A 22,975-nucleotide genomic window follows, 5' to 3' on the forward strand; every position below is an offset into this window, starting at 1 on the left:
ACAGCCAGGCAAGGCCCGGAAGCGTCGCTCTCTCATGAGGACACACATGCATCACTGGTTGGTCTTTGGGTTGTAGCACTTCACCTTGTCTGACCGATCCTTAACCACCTACAACGTAGGTTCTTCCTTTGAACGAACAGGCAGCTGAACCAGCAGGATCAAAGTCCTCAACGGAATCCGGACCTCCCGCCACCAGGATCTCATCACGACATGCTGTAGACCAGCGGGGATGGACCCCCGTTGGCCTCAGTGATGTGGCAGGCCTGGGATTCAACCACACACAGACACACTTTCACACAGTCAAGGTAGGAGGGGTTGAGAAGGGCCAGACGGACATGCTCTAGCACCTTTTCAAAGCTCTGCCTGCAGGGTTGGACTGAGTTTGTCCAAAGAGAGAGAGGAACTATTCCTGCTCGTAGACAACACTGAAGTATTCCAGAATGTAACTCATGCTGCTTTTCGCCAACAGCTTACAGGAGCGTGCCTCAGTAAAGCGGTGAATCCCTACACAGTTGTTTTCATCCAGGTGACTGTCCATGTAATGACAGCAGTAGGAGTGACCACGAACAAGCCACAATAGCAACGCCTCCTCTCAGCACCTCGTGGGAGACGAGAGGGTTCTCCAGACATGCCTCGGTCGGTCCCTTGGAAGGGCCCAGGCTGCTCAGTTTCTGCCGACGTTCCTGAGCTTTCGGTTGCCGGGAGGTAATGTGACGTCACGAAAAGTAATGATGTGCCGATAACACTTTTTTTTTTTCTTTTCGATACTGATACTTTTGGGGTTGCTTTTTCGATACCGGAAGTGTATGTATATGAGTAGATATAGAGATATACAAAAAAATTATATAGAGATATCGAATATATAATATGGTTATTATATAATATATTCACCTAATCATAATATGGTTAACATATTAACCATGTATATAATAAGGTTATTTATGGGTTAATATTGTATCACCATATAATGAATATATAATAACATAGTCACCATATTATTAACTGGTTTTATGGGTTTATATATTATGGTTAATATATAAACCATATATTTAACCATACTAAATGGTTAAAATATGGTTTGCCAACTGTTTGTGCTTGTGGTAAAGACAGACACTGCCTTTCCCACTTTACCTTTATAGCCTCACATGTTCCATTATTTTCTGTTTAACATATGCATTTATCATACTACTCATTTCATTTATACAAACAACACAGAGACAATTGTTTGTTTAAAACATAACCACTTTATTTTATCTCAACAGTTTAAAGCTCCTCACCACACCAAACAAACACCCATACTTGCCGTGTCCTGTTCTGAGGATCTGAAAAGGGTAACGCATGACCACAGTGCTCCTTATATGGAGGGTAGGGGAATTGGGACATACCATTTGACAGGGGAGTGTGGGATTTTTCTGTATAAGGTATATTATGATTGAAAAGAGGTGTGGTGTTAAACATGATTAATACTTACCTTTTGAATGATTTCTGTAAAGTTTGGAAAATGTTCTTTGTTTGAGTTCACTAGTATTTTAGGTGAATGTGTTGAGGTTACCTGTCTTTTAAGACATGGTTGAGGCCACTAGGTAGAGGCCATCCAGGTAGATGATATGAGTCAGTCTAGTCTCAGGGCTGGGTCAGTAAAATCAGGGGCACCATGCAGCTGCTAAAGCTCTGCCCTTTCTATCAGTGTGACGGAGTCAGTTTAGTCTCTGGACTGTTGCTTGTTTGAAGCATGTAACTTTTGTGTTTTTTTTTTTTTTACTTTTTTTGGAATCTCTTTTTGAACATTTTTTGTGCACCTTAAGAAAAATAAATCTGGATTATTGCAACATTTGGTTTGTCATTCTGTCTACCTAGCCCTCATCAGAAATAATTATTTTACAGTGCTGTACATGCCCATCAAGAGTGCACGTTTGCTGGGTGGTGTATGGACACAGAACTACACGCAAACTACAGATTAAAACAGTTCATTCAACAAAAGTCAAAATGGGGTTCAGGTCATTATATAGGATTGCCAGGAAAACACCTGTAGCCAACGACTGATTGGGGCGAAATTGGTCCAAACCAACTTTGTTTGACTGTGTCAAAGAGGGACACTGGACAGCAGCATACTGAAAGTTAAAATATCTTATGACTGAAAGCAAATACTATATCTATTACTGTACATGTATGTTTGTATTTTCTATTTTACAGATATATCTGGTCTCCTTGTTTTGCTACTTAATAAACTGTTAAAATCTGCCAAACTGTGTGCTTTGCCATTTGATTAAGTTGGGTCGTGCTAAGAAGTGCTAACAACATCAGAGTTTAACTGACTCATGACATATGAATTCAAGCTTGGTCTGCTCTTACACAGTAAATCTTTAAAGCATAATTGGGCATTAATGTATGTGCTTTAATCATTATACCAAACAGCAGGGATGTGCTTGTTGTATGGCGATTTGCTGAGCAACTAATATCAGTCTCAAGTGCCTGCCAAAAGGTGATCGCCCATTGCTAATGTTAGCTAAATCAGGTCATTGAGGTTGTTCAAGGGTGTCCCCAGCTAAATTATGATAGTATGGAACCAAATGGACCATTACAGGTCTGGAACTCTGACAGTGTCAAAATTGAACATTTTGCTTCCAATTTTGTACACTCTCAGAGTTATGGGCTCTAATGCATACCAAACTGGGGGTCCTTGAAATAAAAAAGTGAGCTAAACATGTAACTGTCAAGGTTGTTCCACACCAGGAACGACGTGAACAAACAATACGAAATTGTGTCCCGATCATTCCACGTGGTGAATGCCTCATTCATACACCATTCACCGCACTCAGTGTGCATGAACTCATAACACAAACTTAATGCAAACGAATCGCACACAAATATACTCTCCCGGTGTGTACGGACATTATCCCAGACTGGGAAAGCATCTGTCATTATAGATTTTAACCATTATTTTATACTTTGGCAATTCAAAAATAGCAGATATACAAGCTCATAGTGCTATGAGCTTGTAGATCTACTATTTGAAAAATCATGAACATTTTTGCAAATCTTTGTTTTTAAGCGAATATTTGTAACTCAAATCTTTGCTTATGGGGGGTCCCTGGAACTAAGTATTCTGCCAAATAATTTTGGGTGGTCCTTGACATGAAAACGTTTGAGAACCACTGATATTGTAAGCAACATAAGTGTTTCAGAAAACTGTTAGGATTTAGAAGACATTTGTAGAATCGGCCTCATGTCTCAATGGGGTAAATGTGAAACTATAGATGTCGGTGTACCTCTAAGTGTTGTCTTGTGACGGTGACGCTCTGGCTCCCCTCCACCACCACAGGGGTGTTGCTGAGCACCGTGGGAGGTCTCTGGTGGCTCTCCAGGTAGATCTTCACAGCCACGCCAATGTCCAACTGCACCTCTCTGCTCCCTCTGGGGCTGCATTATAAAAAATAACTTGCATATAGGCCTATATATAGAAACAACTGACAATGACTGATACCAATAATCAAAATAAATAATGCACAAAAGAGGCCATAACTTCAATAATTGTATACATTCAAAACATTTCTAAATAGACAATAGGCTATTTCCGCAATTATTCAACACATGAATTTATGCAGATGATTGGAAAGGATTGGATAGGCGATTATGAAGAATTATTGCGATTTATCTCAAATAATCCCAATCAGGCGATTATATGTAATTATGATGGGCCTAGCCTACTCTTATGAAGGCTCATAGCCAAAACGAGTAAGCGTTCGTTAATTGGTGTGTGCCAATAAAAAAGGAAATGTGAGTACGTACTTTGTCCTCCATTGATTTGAAATTTTGGATGTGCTAATTTTTGGGGATTTTTTTCAATTCCTATTTTTGATATGTGTATACTGGATTTTGTGTCTAGCACTCCACTGACAAAACCCATTGTTGATGCGCAACCTCTTTTTCTTATTTAGGCCTACCTCCCTCTCTCTGTCGGCCCGTCCTCGACCCTCTCCCTCTCTTTAGCCCTCGCCGACACGTTGAACACATCTGACAGCTGGCGGCTGTCGTCGTGGCGGTACGCCACGCGGCCCGCCAGCAGGTCTTGCTGGGTGAACACCAAAGCAGCGTCAGTCGCCCTGATAGCGCCGCTGTCCCCGCTGTCGTGCAGGAAGAAGAGGACGCCGTGTTTGGGCCACAGGAAGACCTCGTACGTCACTTCCCGCGGGTCTCGAATGTCGAGGTTGGTGGTGACGCTGAGGTTGTCCGAGGTCAGGGTCGTGACGCCGCCTCTCTGCACCAGAAGGCCAGTGTTGTTCTTCACCTGTAGGTATGGGTCCTGAGCCTTCACCTGGGATACAGATTAAAACAGTGGTTCTCAAACATTTTCATGTCAAGGACGCCCAAATTCATATGCATTTGGCCGCGGACCCCCATCTAGAAATATGTTGTGCCAGGGACCCCATAAGAGAAGATTGGTGGTGTTAAAAAAAATCCAAAATGATTACAACAAATTCACAAAATTGAAAGATTTACAGAAGTGGTAACTTCTGCTGTAACATCTATAGCTGTAACACCCATAGCAATACATAAGCTTTCTGGTGATGCGGGCGGCATTTGCTCAAGAGGCAGAAGGTGAATGTGCTTGTGAATGGGTGAATGTAAGGCACTTTGTAAAGCGCACTGGAAAAAGGTGCTATATACACTATTATTAGGTACTGGGCACTGTCTGTGAGTGATAACTGTGTGTGTTTGGGGTGTTAGAGATGGAGCAGATAAATCTGCTAAAGTGATGTTAAGCTATTAAAGGAATAGTTCACAAAAAAATCATATTCAACGTGAAAAAGTGCTCCTCTGAGCACAGGTCTCCGCCAGGTCAGGTATGTTATTGTGGCCTAGCAATGTCCTCAGCTAAATCAGTTAATATACCATCAAAATCAGTTTAACAATTATTTTTTTAAGTTTTGAAAAATCATGAAAATGTGTGAATTTCTTTAAATAATTTTGAAAACATTTAACAACACAAATCTTCCCTTGTGGGGGTCCTGGGCAAAAAATGTATTCAGATGGGGATCCGCTGCCTTATACATATCAATGTGGGGGTCCCTGATGTGAAAATGTTTGAGAACCACTGCTCTAGAGTACTCCATTCAGTCATATTATTAAAGAACGTACAGCATAGTTCCAGCTTAATCCATTAAGACCGGGAACGCATCTGTGTATTTTAAGATTTCTTTGGTTATTCAAAAATAGCAGACATACAAACTCATAGCGCGGCACTATGAGCTTGTAGATCTGCTAAGTTTTAAAGCGAACATTTTGAACTCCGATCTGTGCTTCTGGGGGTCCCTGGAACAACATATTTTAGATGGGGCCAAAAACAAATCATTTTGGGGGTCCTTGACATGGAAACGTTGGAGCACCACTGATTTTAGATATGTATTTAGCCGCGGGCCGGACCCCCATGTGCTATATACACTGTAAATACACCACTTACCATTTATTTACCATTTAATCACCATTATAACATGTGGGAATAAGTTGGATCTAGATAAGAGTGGAATCATTTGTTCTCACCTCCAGAAGTGTTGAAACGTAATGTTTCCCATCAGTCACAAACAGCACGAAACGACCAGAACTGACTCCTCTGTGGATGAACAGGACCTTGTTCTGAGAGGAGAGGAAAGGGTGCAGGCAAGGAAAGAAAATGACAGGTAAGGAAGGTTAGGGCTATAATGCATTCTATTACAACACAGCATGATGGAGAGACAACAGGGGTGAGTGTGTTTTTATTATTAGGTACTGGGCACTGTCTGTGAGTGATAACTGTGTGTGTTTGGGGTGTTAGAGATGGAGCAGATAAATCTGCTAAAGTGATGTTAAGCTATTAAAGGAATAGTTCACAAAAAAATCATATTCAACGTGAAAAAGTGCTCCTCTGAGCACAGGTCTCCGCCAGGTCAGGTATGTTATTGTGGCCTAGCAATGTCCTCAGCTAAATCAGTTAATATACCATCAAAATCAGTTTAACAATTATTTTTTTAAGTTTTGAAAAATCATGAAAATGTGTGAATTTCTTTAAATAATTTTGAAAACATTTAACAACACAAATCTTCCCTTGTGGGGGTCCTGGGCAAAAAATGTATTCAGATGGGGATCCGCTGCCTTATACATATCAATGTGGGGGTCCCTGATGTGAAAATGTTTGAGAACCACTGCTCTAGAGTACTCCATTCAGTCATATTATTAAAGAACGTACAGCATAGTTCCAGCTTAATCCATTAAGACCGGGAACGCATCTGTGTATTTTAAGATTTCTTTGGTTATTCAAAAATAGCAGACATACAAACTCATAGCGCGGCACTATGAGCTTGTAGATCTGCTAAGTTTTAAAGCGAACATTTTGAACTCCGATCTGTGCTTCTGGGGGTCCCTGGAACAACATATTTTAGATGGGGCCAAAAACAAATCATTTTGGGGGTCCTTGACATGGAAACGTTGGAGCACCACTGATTTTAGATATGTATTTAGCCGCGGGCCGGACCCCCATCTCAAAATGTTTTGTTCCAAGGACCCCCCAGAAGCAAAGATTTGAGTTACAAATATTCTCTTTAAAAAATATTTATATTCAAAGATTTGCACACACGCAGATCTACAAGCTCACAGCACGGCACTCGCTGCCGCGTGATGAGCTTGTATATTGATTGAATGGGTTAACCAACCTGCTCCAGGTCCTGCTGAGTGAACTCATACAGCTTCTGACTGGTGTCGCTGGCCAGCACCAGCTCTCCCATGGGAATGCCCCTCCGCGTGTACACCAGCCACCCGTCCTCAAAGTCCGAGTCGTCGTCGTGGTACCGAAGATCCTCCAGTGTCAGCAGCCGCTGACCCTCGCGGGCCACGCGGAAAACCTTATCGACAACTCGGACGGGTCTCTGGTCGTTGACGAGCTGGACGGAGATATTAAAGGTGTACTCCGCGGCGTTCTTGTCCTCCTTCCTTCCGGCGTGTTTGTGGGGCTTGTAGACGGCGGCGCGAAAGGCGAAGGAGTCGTATCTGGTCTCGCTGTCGTCGTGAACATACATGAGCCTCCCCTCGGCAATGTCCTGGTTGCTGAATGTTGTTAGGTTGTCATTAAGAGACGTGGAGTTCGAGAGATTTATCCTCTTCAGCTGCCCGGAGCGAGGACTTGCCGTGACGGTATAGTGGACTGCCTTGTTTTGTGCCGTATGGACGAAGAGCACATCCTTGGTGATGACTTTGCTCTCTCCCTCCAGGATCGACAGCCCCTTGTTCACCAAGAGAGAGGCAGCCGATTCCGCCATGATGATGATTCTGAAGTCGTATTTCGCAGAGCTGGCATGTTTGGAGAACACTTTGAAGATGAACGAGTCCCTCGTGTCTTCTTGCGGCCGGTTCTCCAGTTCATATTTCACCAGGCCATCCGTGACGTTCTTCTGACTAAAGGTCATATTTCTTTCGAGAACTTTATGGTTGAACATTAGCTGGCCTTTCTTTGGCACTGTAAGGAGCCTGAAGTAGAGGTCGCTCTCCAGGAGCTTCACTCCCTTTGAGATGGCATTAAGGTCCTCTGAAGTCAAAACCTTGATTCGCACACCGTTGACCTCCATCTTGTTACGTGTGACCTTGAAGTGGATCCACCGTACCGTGATGGAAAAGACGACCTCCTCCGAGGCCTGGGAACCAATTTGGATTTTGCATTTGAAGTTGTCAGTGATGTTCTGAGTTTGGAGGCCATAGTAGGTGCTGAGGTATCTGATCCGCTCTTTCTCTAGAAGTTTCTGAGAAAAGGAAGCGGTGGGTTTCCACTCTCCGCTTGAATGTAACCTCTGGAGCTCACCATACTGAGGTGCCTGTGAGACATCATAGCGGATTTCCACTAACTGATCAGCAACATTGATCTGTACTGCAAGGTGATTGGTTGTGATGACTGAGGCCCCTCCCTGGTCCACCTCCAGTCCTGTGTTATTGGCCAGTTTGTGTTGTAGTTCCTCAGCCATGATCCTCAGAACTACAGTGTTGCTCACCTGAGGAGAGGAGAGTTTTATCATTATTTAAAAATAATCATCAATACACTTGTTAAATTAATGAATGAAGTATTTGTACTAAAGTACAAATAACGTTCTTCAATACCTTCTGACTCACATGAGGATATCTGCTTCTTTCACATTATATATAATAACATTATGAGTATAATACATTATATTATTGGTTGTGTAGACATGAAAATAATCATTGCCATGGGTAAATAGGGGGTTATGTTAACAAATTCGCTAGCTTGTTAGCAAGCAACAGTTTTTGCAGGAATATATATCAATTAGAATGTAAACATGAACTGTAAGCTGCCCTGGATAAACGTCATCTAAATGCCTCAAATGTAAACGTCAACACTAAGTCAACATGCACATCAAAAACACTCAAAGGGTGGCACATCCCAATATTCAAATCAAAGGGGGAGGAAGTACTCACATTTTCCCTTTTTTTATTGGCACACACCAATTAATGTAATGCTTACGCGTTTCAGCCAATGGCCTTCATCAGAGCATTTACACCACGTTGTATTCAACTCAATTTACACATTTTATACACTAAGACAACATGCCCTGTCCACCGTCCACCTTCACTCTGACCAGGTTGTACTTACGTTTTGTCCATCGCTGACTCTGAGAGCCAGCCTGGATGTAGGAACTCCAGTGTGGATGAAAGTGATCTTTCCCTCCTCCAGGTCAGACAAAGAGAACGAATTGATGGGTCTGGAAAATAAACGACAGAAAAGAGATTATTTTACATACATATTTATTTGACTGATCTCAAATATCTACACATTGGAAAATTAATTAATTCAATAATAAAATAATGTTGATAATATATACAGTATTATACCAAACTGTCATGGTACCAACCTGCCAGCCTACCAGGGTACCAACCTGTCAGGGTACTAGCCTACCAGGGTGCTACCACCAGGGTACTAACCTGCTAGGCCCTAGCAGGTTAGTACCCTGGTAGGCTGGTACCCTAGCAGCTAGGGTACCAGCCTACCAGGGTGCTACCACCAGGGTACTAACCTGCTAGGCCCCAGCAGGTTAGTACCCTAGTGGTAGTACCCTGGTAGGCTGGTACCCTATAGCAGCTGGGGTACCAGCCTACCAGGGTACCAACCTGCCAAGGCACCAACCTGCCAGGTAACAACCTACAAGGGCACCAGGATACCAACCTGCCTGGGCGGTCCTCAAGCTCCAGATATCCAGCATCAGTGCTGATGTTTCCCAGAGAGCTGAACATCAAGTCTTCAGCCTTACTGTCTGGATCTGATACTCTCACTGTGTTGGTGGTCAGCTGTTTGAATGTACACACACACACACGCACACACACACACACACACACACACACACACACACACACACACACACACACACACACACACACACACACACACACACACACACACACACACACACACACACACACACACACACACACACACACACAAAGAAATGTTAGGTGTTAGACATGCATGTACTGTAAGTGACAAAGAATGAAAGGTGGCATGCCTGCATGTGTGTGCACGGGCAAACAAACACACACACACACACACACACACACACACACACACACACACACACACACACACACACACACACACACACACACACACACACACACACACACACACACACACACACACAGAGCAGTGTACCTGGCGTTTGGAGTTTTTCAGCAGAGTGAAGAGGTTCCCCTCAGGCAGACTGAGCTCGGGGGGGTCGTTCACAGGACTGATGCTGATGTCAAATCGGACGGGAACGTTTCTGTTCTTCACGCTGTCAGGAAGCTCCTTACCGCTGGAGGACACTGAGAACATGAAGGAGTCACGAGTGTCCTCAGAGCCCCCGTGAACGTACGTGACCCTGCCCTGCCACAGGTCCAGCATGCTGAAAGAACTCTTCTCCTCTACTTTAACACTCCCCCTTCCCTCGCCTTTGTCCCTCTTCTCCTCTTCATCGTTGCCCCCCTCTTCCTCGACCCTCGGTAGGCCTACGCCGTGGCTGGGTGCCGGGTCGAGTGCCAGACGGCCGCTGACCGGCGGTTCCTCGATGATGAACAGCAGCTGGGACGGGTGAAGACCTAGCTGTCGTAGGTCCAGGTTCACCTAGATATTTAGACGTGTAAGCGCAGGCATTTCAATTGTATTCGTTTATATTCAATTGTAACTATTATGTGTTATTGTTGTTACTGTCCATCGTGTGTTTCCTAAACAGCATTAATTTTACCCACCCAGAATTTGTCCGGCTAGTCCAGAGATCCAAAAAGAACATTTTCAAAAGCGAGCTCCTCTAATATTTAGGACACTGATGCCTCCTATATACAGTGGTGGAAAGAGTACTCACATTTCTTACTTAAGTAAAAGTATCAATGCTGCATTGTAGAAGCACTCTGTTAAGTGAAAGTCTAAATTTACTTGAGTAAAAGTACAAATGTATTGGCATCAGAATGTACTTAAAGTACCAAAAGTAGAAAGTACTCATGTATGCAGAATGTCCAATTTCACAAGTTTTCAAATGTATAAAACTCTTTTGAAAATAGCAGATCTACAAGCTCACAATGCATCGCATCGCGACGCATTGTGAGCTTAGATTGGCAATTTTTAATTGGCCAAAATGTATATAGGGCTGAAGTGGTTACTGTAATGTTTTGTAATAATAATGAAAATCTACAAAGTAACTGTAACTAAAGTTCAAATAATTGTAGTGGAGCAAAAGTATAATATTTGCCTCTGAGATGTAGTGAAGTAGAAGTAAAAGTACTGAAAACTGGAAATACTCCAGTAAAGTAAAAGTTACTTTCCACCACTGCCTACATACAGTATAATAAATTGTAGGTTTGAAACATAAATGAATAAATATCAAGCAAAAATAATACAGGGACATGCCGTAAACACACAAACATGCTGTACTGTACCTTAATGTGCTTGGGTTCAAGTAGTGCTCTGCCTCCTTCTACTACCTCCAGTTCTTTTAACAATAGGAAGCCGGAGTTCTTCCTTCTGTCTGCACTGTTTTGACCGTTGCTGACCGGTAGCTGTTCGGTCGTGACGTCAGCCTGGGGTTGGTCCGTCGGGCTGGCGGAGGTAGACGCTTCTGGAACATTCGCGGGCTTACAACCCACAGACACGTCCTTGGTAACGGCAGCATAAGGGAGGCCCGTTCTCAGGCCGTTCACTCTGATCTCTCTTAGGCATCCTTTAAAGGATCCCCCGCCTCCAGCCAGCAAAGCTCTTGTTCCCGTCAACAGCAGCCCAGCTTGCTTCGCTTCTCTCCGGGCTCTTTCATCCAGGCCTCCCAGATAGAGAGGCCCTCTGAGCTGGAGTCCCTGGAGGTCCGGACCTAGGCTGGCGTTGGCCAGCTCCTGTCCTACCTGGAGCTGGATGATGTCGGGCAGGAGGCGCAGTTGGATCGGGTACCAGGTGTGGATTCTAAGTGGGAGTGAGCGGGAGCGCAGGTGTTTTTTGTTGCCCTTTTCACTCCCCACTGTTGCCACCACCTGGCCATATTTGATCTCTACAGCGACAAACCCTCCACGAAGGGCAGAGCTGTACAGAACCATACCATTGTCTGCTTTGACTGAGGGGCGCAGCTCACATTCAAAGACCCCGTCCTGTGGCACGTCCCAGGGTGCGAGCGACATGAAGGCTCTGGTGCTGAAAAAACTAACAGCATCTTCTTCTGTTGCTGAAAACTGAGGGGTGCAGCCAGGAGAAACTTCATGGACAATTTTGTACCCAGTGTACGGTTTCAGGCTCGACAGCAGGTCGAGCTCGTTGAAGATGACATCATCTATGCAGCCTCTGAACCCTGTGGAGTTGTGTCCTGTGGTATGGGGGAGGTAAGGGCGAATCAGACCGGCCGACCCACCGACGAAGTACCCATCCTGGATTCTGAGCTCCAGGTCGGGCCCCGGCATATGGATGCTGGTGCTGGAACTGCGATCAACAGTCATGGAGATCTTATAGTTGTCGTGGGTCAGTTCAAAAGTGTGCCAGGCCATGTCACTGTGATGAAGGCCAGTCTCTGAGCGCAGCAGGCGCTCACCTGATCCCAAGTCCAAACGCACCTAAGAAGGGAGAAGAGGAACAGAATCGGAAGATAAAAGAAGTGATTGAAGCGTAATTCTTTTTCCTTTATTGTTATCTTGTATCTTTATTAGAGGATAGAAACTGAGGTCAGAGCGAGGGGTAAAGACATGCAACACAGACAGGAATGAAACCAGGGTTGCTGCAATTGTGGTTGAAGCATTTGTCAGTCAACTACCGGTGTGCCCGTGGGATGTGTATTTTGAATACCACTGATGCCCTAATTTCCTCACAGCTTCCTTAACTGTCTATCTAATAAAGAAGCATGATTAAGGAGTATAATGCATGAGGGCATCAGATATAGCTTGGCAACAATTTATGTTGACAAGAAAAGTAACAATTTCATGATCAGAATAATTTCTACAGTAGCTTCCCCTTCCTTTCCCTTCAAGGTTCAAGGTATAATCCTACATCCAGTACACATGGATGTAAGATGTAGGACTCCAAAAGTAGCTCATAACGCGTAGCAAGCTTGTAGTAGCGTGTTCAGGTTTCGCTACCCAGAATTTCCTGGGTTACTGCATGTGTAAAATAGGCTCTTCATGGGTGAAATAGGCTTTACCTTCTCTCCCTCAGCGTCTCTCTCTGCCTCCCTAAACGTTGCCTATAATGCCGATTTGAGGCCAGTGATTTTGGTGAAAACATTTTCAAAAGGTGCCCATGACCTTCCCCGGATCATAACACACCACTATGGAAAGTTTCAGTCCAATCTTCCCTGGGGTGTGGGCGTGATTAAAAGACAGACAAACAACTTCAACTTTATTACAGAAAGACAACAATGAAGTAGTGTCTTAGTTATCAGACAATTGCTGCATCTGAGCAGTGTTGCCCCTCTATGACAGCTCTTATAATGGCTGACGAAATGGCACCGTCTTCATGTGCACTTATTCAAAAGAAAAGAACTACATGCAGTATATGGTATTATGCAGCATTACACAGGAATGAGATCATCTGTAGCATGCATGTCTAAGCACTGAAATTAGACTGTCAGAGGCTGTCAGATCTAAATTAAAGTATTATTCCACACAACACAAACACAACTCCTTATAAACCATCTCATAAGAAACACCAGGCCTTGTAACTAACATTAAACTATTGTGGTCTTCTCTGTTTCTTTGGTCATGAAAGAACTTGTTCTGTACTGAAGTTATTGCCACAGGGCTTATGGTGTATGTTTTTTTTTGTGTGTCTGTGAGCAATCTGACACCCAGCCATGTGAGTTTGATCTTGCCTCTGGCTCTCCACAGGATAGTAAATTCCTATAGGAGCTCCAACCGCACGTACGGTATGCCAAGAGGAGCCATGTTATTGCACAAGACAAAGACTTCCAGCATAATGTATTTGAAAATAAAAATTTCAACATCATTGTTATTATATATTTTGTATATATATATTTCGAAACACATACAGTACATGTAATTAACCCATTGAGACCTGAAGCCGATTCTACATGTCTCCTAAATCTCAACAGTATTCTGAAAAACCTGTGTTTCTATATCAGTGGTGCTCAAACTTTTTCATGTCAAGGACCCCTAAAATTATATGTATTTGGCCGCGGACCCCCATCAAAATATTTTGTTCCAGGGACCACCAGAAGCAAAGATTTGAGTTAAAAATGTTCGCTTTAAATATATATATATTCAGAAGATTTGCACACATTTTCACGATTTTTCAAAAATAGCAGATCTACAAGCTCGTAACGCGGCACCAATTTTTATGGGTCGCGAGTAAATATCTTATTTTTTCCGTTTCCTACATTACATTTTTTTTCAAGATAAAAAAAAGTTTAAGCAAAAATAATCACTTTTTCAAAAGTATTTGATAAATAAAATGAAAAAGAATGTAACAATTTCCATAAATACATTTAATAAAAGGTTAAGAAGTAGTGAAAATAGCCGATCCACAAGCTCACAAAGTGGTGCGAAGCGACGCGCTATGAGCTTGTAGATCTGCTATTTTAATAGCAGATCTAATTTCTCTTTTGGGTCTTGAGCTAAAACGGTTTGGGAACCACTGATCTACAATAAGTGATGCTTTTGCATGTGTTCAGACCTGCAGGCGTCCAGAAGCCAGCTCAAGAAGCAAGAAGTCCTTTTCCCCTGCGGCCAAGAACAGCAGCCCTGACGGCCTGGAGGTTCGAAACCGTACGTGCAGAGACATCTGACTGGACGCCTCCACCGTCCGCAGATGGACGAAACTATCACCGTAGAACGAGGCTGGAAAAGGAAAAGATTCAAAGAGGTTGGTGTTACAAGAGAGAGAGAAAACACAGTATATACAGAGTAAATAAATCAGTGTACCTTGTGGACAAGATATGATCTGTTCTTTTCGGGAAGCGACACCATTGTGTGATGGCGTGTAAATTGAGCTTAAATTGGAACAAACATTCACACACTTATACTGTAGGTGGACAACCAGGTCAGATGCATTTGATAACATTATTCTCTTATGTTGAAGTCCCATTAAACTTTCAAGCATTTACAACAAAAGTAAACATTTTACGAGCTCGGCTAATTCAAGGCTTCGGCCAGCACTTTAGACCCATTCCATTCAACGACATTGATTGTTTGGGTGTGTTAAGTGCGTGTCAATATAGAGTATGCCTCTGCCCTTTTTAAACCATGTCTCTGAATTCAATTAATGGAAGCTAATGCACTTTAGGTTCACCATCATGCCAACTGCACCAAGTTGGTGCCAATCTGACAACCATGTTGCCCCAAATTTCAATGGCTTTGGTTTGATTATTATGGAGCAGTGGGTCATTTACGCCAACAGGAGGCAAAGTGACATTGAATTAACCACTTTAACGCCTAAACCCAGGATTCTATCCTTGGCCCCCTCCTTTTTTCCGTCACCTTAATCTCTTCACCGGAAATAGCCAAACGCGTATAGAAAAGCTTGTAGATCTGCATTTTTTCGCGAATGTTCACCTCTTTTCACCGACTGTTTGCCCTATTGCTTGCCCAGCATAGGGATGCTAGCGTTAATGTGATTAAACAAGGCTAGATATTGTTATTGTAGGGTGCCCTGGTAACCCATTAAAACAGGGGAAAGCATCTGTGTCATTTTAGATTTTAACGTTGGCTGTTCAAAAATAGCGGATATACAAGCTCGCACTGCAAACTTGTACATCTGCTATTTTTGATTTTTTTTTTTTAAAGATCTTGATCTTATTTAAGATCTTAATGGGTTTTAACTTCTTAACAAATGTTTCTGCGTAATAGCAATAGTTTTGTTTGTACATATACAGTAGTATTATAAATGTACAAAGTATTATAAATGTAATTGTGATGTTTACATTTTTTGCCTAATAAAATATTCAATCAATCAATCAATCCTCTGTGTGAATCTGGGCTTCAGACTGTGTTGCAATCTCTCTCTCTCTCGCTCTCTCTCTCTCTCTCTCGCGCTCTCTCTTTGTATTGACAGAAAATGTTAGAGAGACAGGAAGTTGAGGGCAGATGAGGTCAGAGACACAAGTCTCCAGCTGGAATACAATCTGTGAAGTAGCAGTTTTGTGGTACAAAACTGAATAAAAGCAGTTAGAGTTTACAAGGACAATTTAGTCCTACAACAAATAGAGGTAATGTTGAAATTGAACCGTGATCCCTTAAGATCAAGGTTCAAGATTTGTATTGTTATGAAAGTACGAATGTTTACGTTTTTTGCCCAATAAAATATTCAATCAATCAATCAATCAATCAATCCTCTGTATGAATCTGGGCTTCAGACTGTGTTGCAATCTCTCTCTCTCGCTCTCTCTCTCTCTCTCTCTCGCTCTCTCTTTGTATTGACAGAAAACGGTAGAGAGACAGGATGTTGAGGGCAGATGAGGTCAGAGACAACACGTCTGGCCTTTTTCTCCAACTGGAATGCAATCTGTGAAGTAGCAGTTTTGTGGTACAAAACTGAATAAAAGCAATTAGAGTTTACAAAGACAATTTAGCCCTACAACAAATAGAGGTAATGTTGAAATTGAACCGTGATCCCATAAGATCAAAGTTCAAGATTTGTATTATTACGAAAGTTACATTTAAGAATAGCAGCAATAGTAAATAGAAGATAAAGAGGAATAGCAATGTGTGTACATTAGCACGCTTAGAGGTAAGTTGATGGTGCTGTGTGCATTGTTCCTATACTTTCAAATATTGTCCAGGATGTGTGTATAAGTATCTATTTTCACACGCACGCACGCACGCACTCACACACGCACGCACGCACGCATGTATACTGCTGAATGACGCAGTATATGATTCAGCACCACAGAAGCGTGGAGAGCAGCAGAGAGAGAGAGAGAGAGAGAATGTGTTCAATGATTCTTTTTAGACATACTCTGTAATGGTTTCGCACGTATTTTCCATGGAAATAATGATATGTCCATATAATGATTTTGCATGAGGTGTTGCTTTGACGTGTTGACGTGTTGCTTTTGACATTTGTAGTCCCATGACTATAAATGGTGTCATATGTGTATTGTGTGGTGAGCCTGGACTTCAGCTATAAGTTCATGTATTGTAGATAATAGATATAAGATGTTTATTAGACCAATCACAGTGAACTTCACAGCTCAGCTGACACTGCTACTAGCCACAGTAGTAGACCATTCAGCAAAATCCTCAGTGTTAATTTATCCATTTGTAACTCTCTGCGCACGTAGTTATATAACCAAATCAATTTGGTTAACATACCTATACATTAGTACACTCTCAGAGTTAAATTCATACTGGGGATTTTACTGTGTGCATAATTTCAACCTCCCTTGTTTTATGCCAGTTGCGTACATTTCCTACTTTATTTGGTTTCCTTATACTTTCCCACATAAAAAAAGAAACAAAATGATGTTAAATAAAACAAAAACAAAGCCTGTACTACTGGTCAACTCACAAAGCAAGGTGCCATCTTGTAAGGGTAACAGGCTTTTGTAAAATTAGACTACCGGTCCTAAACTGTCTCTGTACTTTTGATCAGAGTCATGTATACAGTATGTGGTATTTATTTAGTTGGCAGTTGGCACTGGAAATACTGTGTTCTTTAAAATGTGTCTGAATAATCCCGTAAGGGATGGGCTGTGTTGAGGCAGCCAGACACGGGGAAAACATTATTCATTCATGTAGTATGGTTATATTGACAAAACCAGTTGACAATCAGCACAATAGTGCAGCTTTCATAGCAGGGCTCTATACACAACACGTCCTAAGCTCCATGTCACCGTTTCATTATAACTGTCCCACTGATGTCTGTCTCTCTGCATCTTGTCTAATCTCTAATCTGTCTCTATCACATTATTGGTAATCTGTCTACCGTCACAGATGCGCCTCCTATGTATACGTAAGTCTTACTGTACATACTCGGTCACATGAGGACAATTTGATATCCTGACTTTCTTTCCTTTTGGAAGTACAAGAATTTCACTGCCTGCAATATTGCCAGCACTGTACTGAAAATGCATGTGACAAAGACCAACTTGTGGTGGTGGGGGGGGAGCCTGAGTACTGTTGTGTATTTTGTTTTTCCCGATGCTCATCTGCTTTTAAATACATAATTCTCTTTTGCCTTTAGTTTTGTTTACAAATGTTAAAAACAACTCACTACCATTCAAAGCATTAGTGTGAGTGTTCATGTACCTTCTACATGACTGACTAGTGACCACTGGAATCCAACCAAACTGTAATCCACAACAATACTGTATCTCCATATGTCTGCAGACAACATTAGACGGGATTACATATTAAGCTGCCAACGATCACTGACCAGTGGTGTAAAGTAACTAAGTACATTTACTCAAGTACTGTACTTAAATAAAATCTTTAGGTATTTTTTTTACTTTACTGGAGTATTTCCAGTTTTCAGTACTTTTACTTCTACTCCACTACATCTCAGAGGCAAATATTGTGCTTTTACGTGCTTTATTGTGCTCCACTACAATTATTTGAAAACTAGTTTCTAGTTACTTTGAAGATTTTGATTATTATTACAAAACATATATTAACCACTTCAGCCCTATACAGTATATATTTCAGCCATTTGAAAATAGCAGATCTACAAGCTCACATCGCATGCATTGTGAAGTTGTAGATCGGCTATTTTCAAAATATTTTTTTAATACATTTTCAACTTGTGAAATGGGACATTCTGCATAATGAGTACTCTTACTTTTGGTACTTTAAGTACATTTTGAAGCCAATACTTTTGTACTTTTACTCAAGTAATTTTTTTATTCCGGACTTTTACTTGTATTTCTATATTGCGGTATTTATTGATACTTTTAGCCTACTTAAGTAAAATAATGTAGTACTTTTTCCACCACTGTCCGTGACAAAATGACTATATAAAAAAAAGGCCAGACATTTTCAATTGCTTTACTGTTGCTGTAACATTATATGATCATGACATTAATGAAAAAAAATTCTGTAGTGGTGAATAGAGAGAAGAGAGACACATAAGACAGTAGAAAGTGATTTTCAACTGCAACAGAAATTTGCAATTCAATTTATGAAAATAGTGCATGCATGTACTTTGTAGTACTTACAGTACTATTATACAGCAGTTGTTCTCAAAGAGGGAGTTCTGGGGACCCCCAGGGGTCCTTGAAGGGGTTCCAGGGGGTCCCCACTCCCCAGCAAAAGTAGTTAATATACAATAAAAATCTGTTCAACCACTTTAACCTTACTTATACTTTTTAACAACACAAATCTTATCAAATACATATTAATTTGGGGGTTCTCCAAGACATGAAAAGGTGTGAGAAGTACCACATAGGCCTAACAGTTCTGACAGGAGTGAAGGAGTATCTTACCTGCATATACTTGTCCTGTGCAGAGTAGACAGACCAGCAGCAATCTGGTCACAAAATGTCTTGTTCTGTGAACAAACAGAGAACTCCCCATCTCATCATAAGAGCTATAATGATGTCTAATTCATTCCACTGCAGAGCAACATGTGCATGTTTTTGAATGCTCCATTCTTGTCTTCACTGTGCAGCACTAGCTCTAATAATCATTTCACCACGCACTCACACACACATACACATACACACACACACAGGCAGTCTACTTAGGTGCTGCTGACTACAGCCTACAATTTACCTGCGTGTGCGTGGGTGCGTGTGTGCGAGCGTGCTCGTGTGAGGGGGGGTGACAGGAGGCTCCACCTCTAGGCTGCAGCACGCGGAAAGGGGCGGGGTCAGATGTAGGTGGGGCTGGACATCTGATAGTCGGCTATGGATGTCAGGAAGGCTCTTGGATATCTTAATCAGGCAAACTTCACCATCTGCTGGACGACTGCAAGAGGTACAGACAAATTATTGATTGAATACTTTTTCATACATAAGGATGCTAAAATAAAGAACACTCTGTTCCATTCACTGGCTTCCATTTGGCTGCCTACAAGCAGTGGTGTAAAGTAACTTAGTACATTTACTCAAGTACTGTACTTAAATACAATTTTGAGGTATTTCTACTTTACTGGATTATTTCAAATGTTCTGTTCTGTTCTGTTCTGTTCTGTTCTGTCATTAACCACTAAACATTTTAATACATTTTAAAAGTTGTGAAATGGGACATTCTGCATAATGAGTACTTTCTACTTTTGGTACTTTAAGTACATGTTGACACCAATACCTTTGTACTGTTACTCAAGTGAAATTTGACTTTCTGAGTTTTTCTACACTGCATTGATACTTTTACTTTAAGTAAAAAAGATGATGTATGTCAACACTGCCTACAAGGCAATCAAGGACATGGAACCCCCTTACCTTCAGGATATGATCCACCCACCCCCGCCCACTCACTTATACCAGCTAACACAGGATGTGTCTGTCCCTCCCTATGACACCCTGGTCAACGTTCCAAGCGTCCCAGACTCTTCTCCTCCTGGCCCACAAGCTGTGGAAAGACCTCTGACCTTTCCCCTCAGTCAGGACTGAAGATTTTCCACCACAGTCTGAAAATTCACCTCCTCAGTGCTCAGACTCCACCTCACCCCCTAGCACGCTTTCCTTGTATCACTTCTAGTGTCTGATAAATGCCTTTATACCATGCAGATATGTTGTTTAATTGTTCACATATGTTGTTATTTATGTAGACATACTGTTTGCTTGTCCACAAAGCCTAAGAATGTTATTTAGACAGCATGTTGTTGTTTAGAAAGATGCCAGGTTTGATGTTTACCTCGTATCCTATGTGTATATACACAGGTGTGTGTGTGTGTGTGTGTGTGTGTGTGTGTGTGTGTGTGTGTGTGTGTGTGTGTGTGTGTGTGTGTGTGTGTGTGTGTGTGTGTGTGTGTGTGTATATGTATATATATATATATATATTAATATATATATATGAGTTCAAAAATATATATACACATATATATATATACTAGAGGTATATATACCCCTAGCCGCGCACGGGGCGCGTGTATATATGGGATGAACATTTGGGGGAAAAAAAAAAAAAAAAAGAAGTTGTAATGTCAAAGTAAAAAAATTGAGAAAAAAATTGGGAAGAAATAATATTTTTTATGTTTCAGGGGGTCCGCGGACCCCCTGGTGGTCCGCGCCAAAGTCGTCGGATGAAAATCTCCAAACGGTAAAAAAAAAAAAAAAAAAAAAAAAAAAAAAAAAAATCATGCAGGTTCTTGCTTGTTTCTGGCGTGGCATCCCAACCTGGCATCCCAATGCCGGCGATGTGTACTTCCGGGTTGCATAATGATGACATCACTGTCGAATCCTTTGCTGTCATGAACCTAGCCTGGTGTGTTGACCAGTAATGATGACATCACTGGCTAATCCTTTGGTGTCATGAACCTAGCCTGGTGTGTGGAGCAGAGCAGAGCAACGTGCTCTTGTTGTTTTGGGGATTTTCAATGGCGGGCCGTCGTGTTGTGTTGGCGTCGGTGGTACGCACGGTAAGCGGTAGGAAGCTGCTTCCACTTCCGTTGTGTCCGACATTTGGTGAGTAGAATGAATAATGTTGCGAGGTGGGAACGGTGTAGTGAGGCATGCCAGGTGCCCTACGCGAAACGTAAATTCAGGCCGCCCGCCGTGGCGACAGTGTTGGCGACATGTGGTGTGACGGTGTTGTGTTTAGTCGATAACAGAGCTGTGGGGTGTGGACACCGAGGGCACGGAAGTTGCTCGCCATTTATATAGTTAGATATATATATATATATATATATATATATATATATAATTTATAAGTTGTGTGATTATTTATATATTATTGTCATGTTTATTTAATTTAGGCATGAAAGGAATTCCATAGCCAGCAGGTGGCATCATTACAAGTATGACAGAGCTACTGTACTGAACTCAGAAGTGCTTTATTTTCAGACTAATAATTTCCCGGGGGCCATGATGAATGACTGCTGTGCCCCTTCAATTTGGCAACATCCCCGTCAAAGAAAGCCTATTTCCATACCTGTGGAGGTGTGGAAATGTTTGGGAGAGACGGCAGTGTAGTTCCTCACTAGACTATTTAACACGGTCTTGGAAAGCGAGAGAATGCCAGAGCAGTGGAGTATTGGCACAGATTTTTGAGAACAAGTGTGATGTGCACAGCTGTAGTCATTACAGAGGTATAAAGCTGGCGAGCCACAGCATGAAGTTATGGAAAAGAGTAGTGCAAGCTGTGCTAAGAGGAGAGGTGACATTTAGAGAGCAGCAGTATGGGTTTATGCCAAGAAAGAGCATTACAGAAGCGCTGTTTCGTACTGAGAGTACCGATGGAGACGTATAGAGAAGGTCAGAAGGAGTTATAGTACATTGTGTCTTTGTGGAACTAGAGAAAGCATAATGACAGGTTGCGGAGAGAGGAAGAGTGGTTTTGTATGAGGAAGTCAGGAGTGGCAGAGAAGTATGTCAGAGTGGTGCAGGAAATGTATGAGGACAGAGTGACAGTGATGAGAAGGATAGTGTGGAGTGGCAGATGGGTTCACATGGAGGTGGGCTTACATCAAAGATTGGCTCTGAGCCCTTTCTTGTTTGCTTTGGTGATGGACAGGTTGACTGATGAGATCAGGCAGAAGTCAATGTGGACTACGATGCTGTGAGAGAAGGGAACAGGTTGAAGAGAGTCTGGAAAGGTGGAGGTATGCACTGGAGAGAAGAGAAATGAAAGTCAGCAGGAGTATAAGACAGAACATGTGTTTGTGAATGAGAGGGAGGGCAGTGGAACTGTGCGGATGCAAGGAGTAGATGTGCGAAAGTCAAGGAGTTTAAATAATTGGGGTCAACTGTCCAAAGTAATGGGTGTGAAAGGGAGGTGAAGACGGCAGGATGGAACGGAGGGAGAAAAATGTCAGGAGTGAATTGAGACAGAAGGAGTGAAAGGGAACACCGGCTTCGAATGCTATCAATGGGGTGAAGGGAAGATGTATAAGACGGTAAGGCAAGGCAAGGCAAGTTTAATTGTATAGCACATTTCAACAACAAGGCAATTCAATGTCCTTCACACAAAACATCAAGCAAAGGAAACACATTATGATGACATTAGGATACAATAAAAACAACAAGTTTAAAAATAATAATAATAATAATAACAAATTCAGTGCAGAAGAGTAAACAAATAACTGAAAGGCAGTGGCAAACAGAAAGGTCTTTAGCTGTGAGTTCAAAGAACTAAGAGTGGCAGCATCTTGCAGTTTTCTGGGAGATTCCAGATATGTGGTGAATAAAAACTAAATGCTGCTTCTCCACATTTAGTTTTGACTCTAGGGACAGAAAGCAGACCTTTCCCAGATGACCTGAAAGGTCTGGATGGTTCATGATATCATATAAAATCAGAAATTTATTTTAGCCCTAAACCATTCAAAGCTTTATAGACCAAGCAGTAGTATTTTGAAATCAATTATTTGACATACAGGGAGCCAGTGTAGGGA

General features: G+C 42.1%; 1 protein-coding gene across 1 annotated transcript in view; it reads right to left on the reverse strand.

The window, feature by feature from the left end:
* The window catches only part of LOC311037844 (chondroitin sulfate proteoglycan 4-like), a gene marked incomplete at its 3' end in the record, with an annotated part of 35,863 nt that extends 16,758 nt beyond the window's left edge, over nucleotides 1–19,105 (reverse strand). The window contains exons 1-10 of the mRNA XM_084047134.1: nucleotides 18,909–19,105; nucleotides 14,165–14,328; nucleotides 10,942–12,093; nucleotides 9,683–10,132; nucleotides 9,200–9,321; nucleotides 8,630–8,738; nucleotides 6,687–8,012; nucleotides 5,542–5,634; nucleotides 3,945–4,315; nucleotides 3,270–3,420 (exon numbers count right to left, since the gene is read on the reverse strand). Of these exons, the coding sequence (XP_083903260.1) occupies nucleotides 3,270–3,420; nucleotides 3,945–4,315; nucleotides 5,542–5,634; nucleotides 6,687–8,012; nucleotides 8,630–8,738; nucleotides 9,200–9,321; nucleotides 9,683–10,132; nucleotides 10,942–12,093; nucleotides 14,165–14,328; nucleotides 18,909–18,999 (4,029 nt within the window). The 5' untranslated portion in view covers nucleotides 19,000–19,105. The remainder of the gene's footprint in view (nucleotides 1–3,269; nucleotides 3,421–3,944; nucleotides 4,316–5,541; nucleotides 5,635–6,686; nucleotides 8,013–8,629; nucleotides 8,739–9,199; nucleotides 9,322–9,682; nucleotides 10,133–10,941; nucleotides 12,094–14,164; nucleotides 14,329–18,908) is intronic.
* Nucleotides 19,106–22,975: the final 3,870 nt, after the last annotated feature.

Source organism: Gymnoscopelus microlampas, assembly GCF_963454915.1.
Source record: "Gymnoscopelus microlampas genome assembly, chromosome: 21".
NCBI lineage: Eukaryota > Metazoa > Chordata > Actinopteri > Myctophiformes > Myctophidae > Gymnoscopelus > Gymnoscopelus microlampas.